We start from the raw sequence: 12,472 nt of genomic DNA, 5'->3' as shown, positions 1-12,472 counted from the left end.
AAAACTACCAACTTTCCAGAATTTAAAACTTAAACATGTGCTTGAGAATGATGTTTGTGCTATCTATTCTAATTGTGTGGAAGATGCTGCTCATGCTTTATTTTATTGCAATGATGTGAGACAAGTGCGGATGGATTATTGTCCTGAATTAGGGGAGATTGTTTCTGATCTCTCTTTTTGGGATTTGGCAAACTTGGCTCGTGATAGAGGCTCTCATGATGTGTTAGCTACTTTTTTGGTAATTGCTTGGGGACTATGGAATAGGAGAAACAAGTTTATTTATGAGGATGCATCTCTGAATATTTATACTGCTGTTATAATGCTTTGTCATTAAAACAAGAGTATATTAAGGTGTAGGTTTTTCCTGGGTTTGATAAAAGGATTAATCATGTTGTGTATTGGCATCCCCCTCCCATAGGTTGTTTGAAATTAAATGTTGATGGTGCTACTTTTAGTGACTCTTTTTCTGCTGGAGTTGGGATTATTTTGAGAGATCATAATGGGGATGTTGTGGTAGCTGCTAGTAAGGTGGAAAGGGAGGTTTCTTCATCTGAATTTATTGAAGCCATTGCTTTATTGAGAGGCCTACAACTGTGTGCTCAATGGGGGGAACCAAAAATCATATTAGAATCTGATTCTTTGATTCTTGTCAACTGTTTGAATGAAGATCTTGAGTGTCTAACGGAATTTGATTTCCTTTTACAAGATATTCGAAGGCTTATGCATGGTTTTGAAGACACAAGACTTGAGCATGTCCATCGATTGGGTAATGGTGTTGCCCATCAATTGGCAAGATATGCAAGGGAAGTTGAAGACATTGTTATGTGGTGGGATTCATGTCCTTCTTTTGTAAGTCAAGCCATTTGGCTTGATAAAAACTCTATTTGTAAGAACTCTTTGATATGAATGAATGTTTTGACTTGTTATCCAAAAAAAAAAAAAAGGTGGTGATGCTACGTCAAAAAGATCATCTGAACGTTAAGTTTTAGTTGGGTCAATAGCATTAATATACTAATTTTTATTTGTTAAGAGATCAAAAGACTTATAAATCAAATTAATTAATATAAATTATGTACATTTAGCTGTTTCACAATTGGTTGGCCTCTACCAATCAATCAGCTATAAATTGCATTTATATATAAAGCTAGCGTTATGCCTACTTAACCCTAATTATACACAAGTGTTTATGTATCTATTGCTTACCAGAAATTAAATGCGCGCCTATAGTTTTGATTGAGGATATATGTGTCATTACATACCTATTAATACACAAACTAGCTAATTATTGCGGCATTAAATAATTAGATATCTAGAAAGTCATAGACAACTTCATATAGACGAGAGAGGAAAAAAGGGATATAAAATGTCAAAAGTGATCACAAGGCATTGAGACGTACTGGACCATGACCAGTACCTTGACTTTGATCTGGTACCTAGAGCACAGGTTCATGAATGTCTTGCATCATTGCATGTGATTCCAAATGCTCAGAATTCTGCAGTTATATATATATATATATATATATATATATATGGCACCCAACGACATGCATTACTTAATTGGACAATTGACATGATGCCCCTACTTTTTCTAAAGAATCACCTTCTTTAATTGTTTTCTAAGTATATATCTAATTTGGACATTGCTTGAACAAGTCATATGATTGTGTTCCATGCATGCATAGCTTTAAGCACGTGTAGATCTGGTACGTAGCTAGCTAGGGTACTGTCCTCCTTTTCTTCCTAAATAAAATGAGCTTTTAATGATTAATGGACCTTTCCAAATATTACAATTCTGAATTTCTGATATAAGGAACTAACTAGCTATGATCTCATTATAGGTGAAATTGATAAGCGATAATCTTAAGCGAAATAAATTGAAGTGTATGCTTTTACGAGCATTCAAAATATGATAGCAATGCTTGCCTCTTGTTTAGGGAGTAAGCAATTTTGTTCTCTTGTCACTTTGCTTTTTCTCAATGCTCACCGAAGTCATGGGCTTCATGCTCCTTCACGTTCCTAGCTTAGGGGTGAGCACTTTCGCATTCGTGGGGCAGGCGTGTACTTTTGCACTCTATGATGCTCGCCTGGTTGGAGAGCACATTGCTTTCCCTATTTCTAGTTTAGAGTGAGCACCTTCTTTCTCTGTAGTGCTCACAGGGAGGGGCAAGCAATTTGCTTTCTCACATTGCTTGCCTAGGGGCGAGCACCTTCCTTTCTCATGAAACTCGCTAAAATTAGGATGCCTTGCTCGGTAATCCTAAGCAAAAGCATTGGCCTTGTTTGCGAATCCCAAGTAAGGACTTATTTTCTTCCTCTTATTGGTTATTTTGAGCAACTTCTTGTGAAAATTGATCTTGCTCAATAATCTTGAATAAGAGCACATGCCTTGCTCCCCTATAAAGCTTATTTGAAGTTTGAAGAAAAATAAGAGAAATAGTGACGTTTTCAAAACATTATGGGAGGCAAGTGCTCGGACCAGGGGCAAGCAAAACTGCTTGAATTTAGGAGCAAGCAATGAGTGCTCATATGGGCGAGGAAAGAGTACTTGAACCCAAGAGAAAGCAAGAAGTGGTCAAACCCCAGCAAAAACCATAAAATCACATGAATGGTTCAGTTAGGGGCTAAGACTGTTTGTCCAATAGAGAGTCGAGAAAAAGTGTTCATCCTAGGGGCCACTACAAAATACTTGCTCTGGGCGAGGACTATGTGTTATCAAAAGTGCTTGCCGCCCTTTTAGGTGAGTACTATGTTGATCAAAAGCGCCTTCTCCCATAAAGATGAGCAAAGTTGTCATCCCACTAGGTGACCTAAGAGTATTGATACCACGGGGGAGAGCAAAAGTGCTTGGCCAAGAGGCAAGTGGCAATGCTCGCCACTATGGTGAACACAATGAGAAGCAAAGTGTTAAGTTCGGGCATAAGCAAAGTTCTCACATCCGAGTAAAGATACATCTTGTAACTAAGCTTCACACACGTTATGAGTCGAGCATCAAGCTTGTTTCATACTACTTGGCAATAACACTCTGAAACCAAGTAAACCAGCCCACCCAACTTGCTCGAGCACTTCATCCATATCAAGTGACCGAGAATGAAAGAACTTTGTCAACAAATTGCTCTACAAAACTTCTAGGACACTCTAGCTTTGAACTCCCACCTCCAAAGCTCATCCCACCAAGTAGAGAAACCAATTAGGATGAAATTCATGCTCGGTAGGAGTGTAACCGGTCCGGTTCGGTTTAGTTTGGAACAAAATTTAGGATCGAGCCGGTATGCACCAGTTTTTCATTTTTCAAAACTGATTATGCACCAATTACCCTTATAAACTGATACTTCGATTTTACCGATTTCCTATCTGGTTTTCCAATTTTAATATACTATATTATATATTATATAATATATTATAGTATATTATAATATATAGTGATATAGTATTTGTATAACTATTAATGTGCACCACGTAATATTAGTATAACTATTAATATAATAAGCTATAGCGATATAAGATTTTAAAATTTAATATTATATTAATTAGTAATTTATCATATATTACAAAATGATTTTATGTATAATTATATACTATATATAATGTTATATATAACTTTAATTTGTATATAAAGTTATACAAAACCAAACTGGACTGGTTCATATATATATTTTAATTTTTTATATATTATAGATTGATTAGGGAAAAAAAAAATAGATTTGGATTTTTTATAGTTGGTTGGGGAATGAGATAAGAGATGAAAGTTTTATGAATAGTAGTAAGATAGTTTGTGAATAGTAGTAAGATAATTTGAATTAAGTATTTATTAGATTTTGAAAAATAAGAGAGAAAAAATTGAATAAAAAATATTATAAAATTAAAATATTATTAAAATATAATTTTTTTAATATAATTTTTATTTTAAGATTTGAACAAATTAATTTTTTTTTTGAGAATTTGGAAAAGCTTTAATGATTAGTTTGAAAAAATTGTAACAATTAGTTTGAAAATATTTGTGTTTAAATAATGTCTGAAAATGAAATGAGATTAGATGAGATATGTTTTCAAATATTTGCTTAGAGTTTTTTAACTAAACTCTAGAGCCAAAAATAACCAAAAAAAAAAAAAATACAAGAAGTGTATTCCACAATATTTATAATTGTTCGAGTGAATTGTTTAAGTCAATATTAAATATTTAATAAATATTATGATACACACTTCATATTGCGATAGACACTTCATATTTATATCTATCTTTTACTCCATCACCCAAATCTTAAAAAAAAAAGGTGGGGGAAGAAAGAGATGCTAATATAGTTTTGATTACACATTGGAAGGCATCTCATGTGGTGCAGCTAATTTGTTGGCTCACAAATTAAAGTCAAATAAGAAGGACAAAAGAAGTCATCCCTTCTCTCGCGGTTTTTCAACGTCTCGCTCAGCGCGGTAGCCTTTTTAATTCGAAGGCTGAGAATATTCAGAGGCAGCGGAAAAAAAGCAATTCACAAAACAAAGTAAAAATAAACGAAGTCGACGCCATAACCACCACTAGTCCTCAATTCCCTCGTAGTTTTCAGAACCTCATCATAAATCACAGAGAGAGAGAGAGAGAGAGAGAGAGGAGGGGGAGATTTCTTTTTCTTCTCACTTCTCAATCTCCTTCTCATATTTCAAAATAGTTTGAAGATTGTGACATGCAATTTATATTTTTTGGTTTTGAGTTCTGGAGATCGCCGTTGCAGGAGGGGAGACAATGTCATTAAATTGAGGCAATTTTTCTTTTTTAAGTGAAAAGAACGTTTACGCTGTTGATTGTGACAATGCACGCAAATTCTACGGCCTTGTTTGGTTTGGAAGAATAAAGTATGTGATTCCGAATTTGTGTTCTCTTGCTTTAAGAATCTAGCTCTTTTTTCTCCCCTCGAAATGTTTGTTCATTTTCATTTTCATTTTGTGTGTATGTATATCGGGCGTTTGTAGTTGAGATTTGGATTGGGGTCTTCATCTCCGGTTATATCCAACTCAACACAGTCTAATTGGTATCCTAATTTGTGGTTGATTGGTCAAGTTATGTTTTGTTTTGTTTTTGTTTTTTTTTTTCGTTGTACGCAGGAAATCTGGGTTTGGTCTTTAATTCGACTTTTTGGTGCATCAAAGTTTCTTTTTTGCTCAAATGTACTAGCATTTTTTGTCGGAACTCGTCAAGTTATAATAGATTGCGGATTTAGAAACAAAACGCTGAAACCGCCAAAAACAAATTTTCGTCTGGAAATAAAATCTCAGACCGTCAGACGGCCATTTTCGGAGCTCTCTGTGCAGGGCACTAAACTGCACATGGAATTAGTGAAGAATCTTCCATATATCACAAACATTCCTTGAAAATGACGGTGAATTCTCAGACCTCGATATAGAGCTCTCTCTCTCTTTCTCTCTCGATGCGCATGTGCTTGTTTTTTCTTCCACTAACAATGTATATTCTAGATGTCTAACATGTGAGGAAGACTGCGACAGTCTGTAATTGGGGACCATTTAAAAAAAAAAAAAAAACTGCAAGATTACCATTAAACTACAAGCCTATTATTTGTTTGTCTCAGGAAGAAAATAAGAGTTTGATTATTTATTGGGTATCTATGCAGTCTGATGTTCCTGATCTAAGAAAGTCGGACAAAATGTGGTTGAGTTTGCATTGACCCATGATTAGTTTGTTGATGCAGATCATGATTGTGGCAGAAAGTTTTGGTGGCCTTTTGAGTTCTGTGCAAAACCAACAACGGTTGCTTTATTGAATAGTCGGAACCGTTACGCGTTAGTCCAATGGCGAGGAAAAAAGTCTGAGGAGCCGAAGAAAAGAGGCAACGACAGGTGGTCTTTATCAGGACTCATTGATTTCTTGATATATGGTCTCTATTCCAGTCTTTCTTCGAGGTGGGTATTGGAAGAAGAGCAGGAATATTGAGTAATGGGAGCAGCTGGTGGAGAAGAGCTAATGCAAAGGCCGAGTGGCCGTGAGGAGAATATAGTTGTTTCAGTTCGGCTGAGGCCATTGAACGAGAAGGAGATTGTGACTAATGATGTGTCGGAGTGGGAATGCATCAATGACGACACTGTCATATACAGGAATAACCTTTCAGTTTCTGAGCGGTCCATGTACCCAACTGCCTATACATTTGGTAAGAAAGCGTTATTACATTTACAAATTTAGTCTCTTTTGCTGATGCATTTACTGGGTCTTATTAGTCAAATTGTGTCAATTATGGCATATCATTGATGCGTTCATCTTGGTTACCAAGAATATATTAACACATTTGCTGCAATGCCCAATTTCACTCCAGTCTTCTGGATAATGGAAATTTTTGCTTGAACTGGATTCCGATTTTAGGATTTGGAATTTCTGCTACTCTTGCTTTGTTTGTTCTCTTTTTCAAATTCATCTGTCATTAATAATTCTGACTTTATCCCCAGCTTTCGGTTAAACCTGGCCATACTGATATGATAAACTCTTTCCGAATGTTAACTTGGATATTGATTGGTCTGTGGTTTTGTTAGAAAAAGCATTTGTATTGATATTATGTTTAACATATCTGACTTGGGTTTTGTTTTTATATTTATTACTCTTCTGATATGTGGTTTTTTGTTTGTATATTTTTGGTTTTAGACAGAGTATTTAGGAGTGATTGCTCCACAAGGCAGGTATACGAAGAAGGAGCGAAGGAAGTTGCACTTCTAGTCGTCAGCGGTATAAATGGTGAGTACCTTAAGTTTTGGTTTCTTTATCATTATTGCTGTTTCATGAAATTTTCCTGTAACCCCTTAACATCTACATTATTTTCAATGGCAACCTGTTTTTCAGCAAGTATTTTTGCATATGGACAAACAAGCAGTGGAAAGACGTATACCATGAGTGGAATTACCGACTACACTGTGGCAGATATTTACGACTACATGGAGAAGGTAATTGAAATATCAATTTTGGCTTCCCTTATTTATTTTTATGCATTTCATTATTTTCCAGGGGTTCCATCAATTTGATCCAATGATGTGAATTTTTAGCACAATGAAAGAGACTTTCTTTTGAAGTTCTCTGCCATGGAGATTTACAATGAATCTGTCAGGGACCTCCTAAGTGCAGACAATACCCCGTTAAGACTTCTTGATGATCCAGAGGTGATTATCATTTTTTTATATGCTGAAGAGTATATGAAGGTTCTTTCAACTAATAGTTTTCTAATCTGATAGAGAGGGACTATTGTAGAGAAACTCACAGAGGCAACTCTGAAGGACTGGAACCATTTTAAAGAACTTTTATCGGTCTGTGAAGGTAAGGAATAAGGATGAACTAGTCTTTCTTTTTCACTATATCATGTGTGACTGCACCCATAAACAATGTTCTCGTTTATTTTTGCAGCTCAGAGACAAATTGGGGAGACATTCTTGAATGAAGCAAGCTCCAGATCTCATCAGATTCTTAGACTGGTATAACTGGTTGTCATCATAAAATTTGAATGAACCATTCCTGATGATTTTTCACATTTGCTCCTACTGAATATTGTGTTTCCGTCAGACAATTGAAAGTTCAGCACGCGAGTTTATTAGAAATGACAAGTCAAGCTCCCTTACAGCTACCGTGGTATGAGTCGCTAAATTTTTATTAGGAAAAAGAAGAAAACCATGGTTCAATTGGTATGAGCAACGATGTCAACAATGTCATTTTGTTTTGGTACAGAACTTTGTTGACCTTGCAGGAAGTGAGCGTGCATCTCAGTCGTTATCAGCTGGTGCAAGGTTGAAAGAAGGTTGTCACATAAATCGCAGTTTGTTAACTCTGGGAACTGTTATCCGTAAGCTCAGGTTTGCCAGTCAAGCTTGAATCTTAACTTTTTGCAGTTCACTGAAGTCACGATTTATACTTGTTGCTGCCTGTGCTTTTAGCTTATTTAAATCCATGAACATTCAGTGAAAGGACTCTTATTGAACATGTCAGTGAAATTGCCTAAGAGTTACTAATGATACTTTCTTACTTGTTGTACTCGGTTACAGTGTTAGCACTGGTTTTTCCTAGCAGCACCTCAATTTTATGCCTAGCTTTATGATTCACTAATTTGAGTGGTTAGGGGTTTCAACTTTGGTGATCAAATTTCGGCCCTTAAATTTGTTGATAAACATTTTATGCAATATAAGACTACTAATAACATGGCTAGCATGTTCCTTTTGAATTAACATGTTACAAATTGTAGCCTTGCAACTTAATGTAACATTTTGTTGTCATCATGTATATATTGTGCCATCAAATATCACACTATAAATTTATGAGGATTGACTAGGGTAGCCATTCTGATTGTTGTTCCAGAAATTTGTTAAAATAGTTGCTATTGTAGCATGGAATCCTGTACGTGCTTGTCTTTCATTTTATGAATGAAACCCTAGCATAGAATGAACAATTACTATATTTATTGCTAATACAGCTAACTTTGATTTTGGATTCAGCAAGGGAAGAAATGGACATGTACCTTTTAGAGATTCGAAGCTGACCCGCATACTGCAGTCCTCTTTAGGAGGGAATGCTAGAACTGCCATCATCTGTACCATGAGTCCTGCACGAAGTCATGTTGAGCAATCAAGAAACACTCTTTTGTTTGCAAGTTGTGCTAAAGATGTGTCGACCAATGCTAAAGTCAATGTAGTCATGTCTGATAAAGTATTGGTGAAGAATTTGCAGAGAGAACTGGCTCGATTGGAGGGTGAATTGAGAAGTTCAGGACTAAGTTCTGTTACATCTAATTCAACTGCCTTACTTAGGGAAAAGGACCTTCAGATTGAAAAGGTAATCAATAGGGTTTTTATTAATAAATTAGCTTCCTACTAAATTCCCAGAGTACCTCAGGTGTCCTTCGCTAATATAAAGAAAAAATGCTTACATTTTATTAATATTAGTGATATATGTAAATAACTATACATACTAATGAAACTTTATTAGAGTTGGTAAATTTTGCCAGCATCACTGTGATTCATCTTTGTTCATCCAGCCACACCAGATCAATGTATTTCTCTAACTTCCATCATCCTCTCTATTTGTCAATCTCCGCTTGTAGAGCCTTAAGGTTGGTGCTTAGGTGCATAAGGAAATATAAGATTACTCCCATTGCTCAATTCTAACCTTATCCTAGTAGTGGTGCTTACCCCTAGCTCAGCTACTTTTCGTATGTCATCAAATTATCACTACAGTGACAAAAACGTATAACTCAGGCAAAGAGAGTGGGTTGGCCTTGAAAATTAATCATTAGGGAATAATGGAATAATGGAAGACAAATTGCTATTAATGCAATACCAAGAAGATATTTACTTGTTAAGACAACCTTGAGCAAAATTGGAGTAACCTAAAAACCATGAAAACAGGGTTATAGCAATTTCACTTTTATTAACAGACAGTCAATCAACTTTATTAAGAGACAGTCAATGAACCTGTTATGGTTACTAGTGTCATAAAACTTGACCAGTACTTAACTTTATCGGTATCTGGTGCTCATAAAGTAGTTATCTTCTTCATCTTCCTAAAAATTATGTGCTTGTACTTTATCTTCATCATCTTTCTAAAAATTATGTGCTTGTGCATGTGGAACTGGGGGTGTTACTATGCCATGTGACCTCTGATCTGACCATAAGCTGATCCATATGCCTATAAAGACATTGTACTGCTTTCTCCATTCATGCAACGTGCAGCATCAATTTTATGGGCTAAAACCTGGATTTTTATGGTTATTTTTCCTTTCCCGATCATGCAGCTGATGAAAGAGATAAAGGAGCTGACTCTGCAACGAGACCTTGCTCACTCTCAGGTCAACGATCTCCTGCAACTGGTTGGTGATGATAAACCTGCATTGGTACAGGTATGTCTGGAATAGACACAAGTATCCTCTTTCCCTTGTCTACCTTACACTAAACTTAGATTGTCCTTTCTGCAGGCAGCTCTAGATCATCATTACCCCAAATTGCGAGTGCGTACTTCATGGATCTTTGAAAATCAAATGTCTGAGACAACCGTTTTGGCAGATCCTCACTGCCTTGATGTTGGTGTCAGATCTTGTGATGCATCTCAATATTCAGGCGGACACAGTAGGAGTAGTTCTGATGATAACTTATTCCAACTTCCTGACTTCGAACAGAACTTTTCACCGAAGCATTCCTCCCCACACTTGATGGTTACTGTTCCAAAATTTGTTGGACCTTATTGTTATCAAGAGGAGACCGAAGAACAGACTGATGATAAATCAGAGGATATTTGTAAAGTGGTTCAATGCATTGAGATGGAAGAGCCAATAACGAACAGATTTTTGGAGTTAAATATGTCAGATTCAAGCCCAAAAATATATGTAAACTCAAAAATGTCAGACTCAAGCCCAGACAGATATGTAAACAAAAAATTGTTTGATTCAAGCCTCAACAAATACACAAACTCAAGTATGTCATCTCCTGTAGCAAACACAGCTACCTCCAGATTAATGGCAGTTGAGAATGGAGATAAAGCAAATCAAGAGTTGGGTTCACACCTGTCGAAGGAAGACAAATATTTGAAAAGCTTTGTTCCTGGTTTTGTAGTTCCATCCCCTGAAAGTCCATCTCCACTGTCAATAGAAAATTATATGCCTAGCTCTAAATGCTTGAGATTAACTCGAAGTAGAAGTTGTAAATCAAGTCTTATGACTAGCATGACTTCGCCATGGTTTGAGAAGGTAGAAAAGCATGAGAGCACTCCAATTGGGTTTGAGAAAGACTTTACTGGAAGACCTGAGGGTCTTCAGAGAAAACTTTCTACCTTGAAATATGATGCTTTCATTGACAGTTTATCAAGAAATAAATCTCAGACTTCAGCAGGGATTGTTGGTAGTGACGAGCTTAAAGTGCTGGATGCCAAAAGTCCAGTTGATGAAGATAGTAACAGCAGATGTACTTCAACTGCAGGGATAAATGAAATGGTAGGTCTTCAGTGTGAGAATCAATATTCTGATCATGTGGTGAGTGTTTATACAAAATCAATTATCGATTATCATATCCATTCACAAAACCTCGTGGATAATTAGTTACACGGAACATATCTGTATTTCCTTAATTGAGAACTTCACGAAGAACTGTGTTTCTTTTTTTAACTTTTGAGAATCCAGATACTGTCGTATGTTTAACATGGATTTTCATGTCTGGCAGATACTGGAGATGGAACCAAAGCCCATAGCTTCTGCAAGGAGTGTTAAAGAGGTTGGGTTGGACCAAGTGCAAGTTGATACAGGAAGTCCTTCCAGATGGCCTTCAGAATTCAAAAGGCTTCAAAGAGAAATCTTAGAACTTTGGCATGCTTGCAATATTTCATTGGTTCACAGGACCTACTTCTTCCTGCTATTCAATGGTGACCCAACAGATTCTATTTACATGAAAGTGGAGCTCAGGAGGCTTTCCTTCATTCATCAAATTTTTTCCCAAGGTTCTCAAACTGTCGAAGATGGTGAAATACTGACACCCACTTCAAGGTGATATTAATTACACCTCGTCTTCAAGGTCGCAGGTTTTGTTAAATTCAATTCAATTTACCTTGTTAGTTAAGAGAATTCAATTGTGTTTCTTTTTGTGAACAGCATGAAGGCTCTACGACGTGAGAGGCAGATGCTGGGCAGGCAAATGCAGAAGATGCTTTCAAAACAAGATAGACAGAACCTATACCTTAAGTGGGGTATTGGACTGAATACAAAGCACAGGACATTGCAGTTGGTGCACTGCTTGTGGACCGACACAAGAAACATGGACCACATCACAGAGAGTGCTGATCTTGTTGCAAAGCTGGTTGGTTCTGTTGAGCCAGGTAAGGCTTTCAAGGAAATGTTTGGGCTCAGCTTCACACCCCGATACTCAGCCCATAGATCTTTTCGCTGGAAATCCAACAAGTATCTCCCGTAAGCTTGTTTCTAGATCCTCAAACAGAAAATCCATGCAGATATTTAGTGACTCCTAGAGCTCCGTTTTTTTATATAGCTCAGTATGATTTTGTCACGAATTTAACAGTAAAAGAAAAAATATTTCATCAGGAATCTTCAATATATCTTCTGATTCTGCTTGCAGTTGATTGTAAGAAAGCTTGTAAAATTTCCCCGCTTAGAAATATACGCAATTGCAATGCTCATGTTTTCTCCTTTTTTCTAAAGTAGTCTTCTCTGATGATAAATAATCAGAGCTGGAAACAGGAGTGTGTTGTATACGGTTTCATACCAATAACATTAATGTTTCGTGATCTTATATTTTCTTCATTTCTCTTTCTTTTGGTCATGCTTTTCCTAAACTTCATAGAAAATATGGACGGACTACTTATAGGCCTGACCTCACCCACATTGACTTTAATATGCCGAAGTGAGCTGTGATGCAAACATTAAGATGGCATGTGCAGCTCATGCTCATGCAGCAGCTCGTGTTCAGCCAGCTCTCTTCCTTATGAAAGGATGTAGCTGAGTTG

At 36.5% G+C, this 12,472-nt stretch overlaps 1 protein-coding gene across 4 annotated transcripts; it reads left to right on the top strand.

The window, feature by feature from the left end:
- Positions 1-4,416: 4,416 nt before the first annotated feature.
- LOC122319345 (kinesin-like protein KIN-7F) lies at positions 4,417-12,255 on the top strand. Of its 4 annotated transcripts, none has more exons than XM_043137367.1 (15): positions 4,417-4,845; positions 5,095-5,369; positions 5,697-6,152; positions 6,638-6,727; positions 6,833-6,933; positions 7,033-7,146; positions 7,219-7,300; positions 7,388-7,455; positions 7,544-7,609; positions 7,706-7,830; positions 8,467-8,803; positions 9,762-9,866; positions 9,942-10,991; positions 11,179-11,498; positions 11,604-12,255. In XM_043137367.1, the coding sequence occupies exons 3-15, from the start codon at positions 5,942-5,944 to the stop codon at positions 11,920-11,922; spliced, it is 2,988 nt and encodes a 995-aa protein (XP_042993301.1). In that variant the 5' UTR covers positions 4,417-4,845; positions 5,095-5,369; positions 5,697-5,941; the 3' UTR covers positions 11,923-12,255. The 4 variants fall into 4 exon arrangements, with proteins under 4 accessions (XP_042993301.1, XP_042993302.1, XP_042993303.1 ...); XM_043137371.1 differs by having other exon boundaries at positions 4,420-4,845; positions 9,942-10,952; XM_043137368.1 differs by lacking the exon at positions 5,095-5,369.
- The last annotated feature ends 217 nt before the right edge of the window (positions 12,256-12,472 follow it).

Source organism: Carya illinoinensis, chromosome 8 (assembly GCF_018687715.1).
Source record: "Carya illinoinensis cultivar Pawnee chromosome 8, C.illinoinensisPawnee_v1, whole genome shotgun sequence".
NCBI classification, from domain to species: domain Eukaryota; kingdom Viridiplantae; phylum Streptophyta; class Magnoliopsida; order Fagales; family Juglandaceae; genus Carya; species Carya illinoinensis.
Note: the sequence above shows the minus strand (reverse complement) of the source record. Positions and strands in the feature narration are given on the sequence as shown.

Bases quoted from the DNA above. Each gene is read 5' to 3' on its own strand.
- LOC122319345 (XM_043137368.1), top strand. From the start codon at position 5,942: ATGGGAGCAGCTGGTGGAGAAGAGCTAATGCAAAGGCCGAGTGGCCGT. The intron at 7,610-7,705 runs GTATGAGTCGCT...GTTTTGGTACAG, and splicing joins GCTCCCTTACAGCTACCGTG to AACTTTGTTGACCTTGCAGG. The intron at 10,992-11,178 runs GTGAGTGTTTAT...CATGTCTGGCAG, and splicing joins ATCAATATTCTGATCATGTG to ATACTGGAGATGGAACCAAA.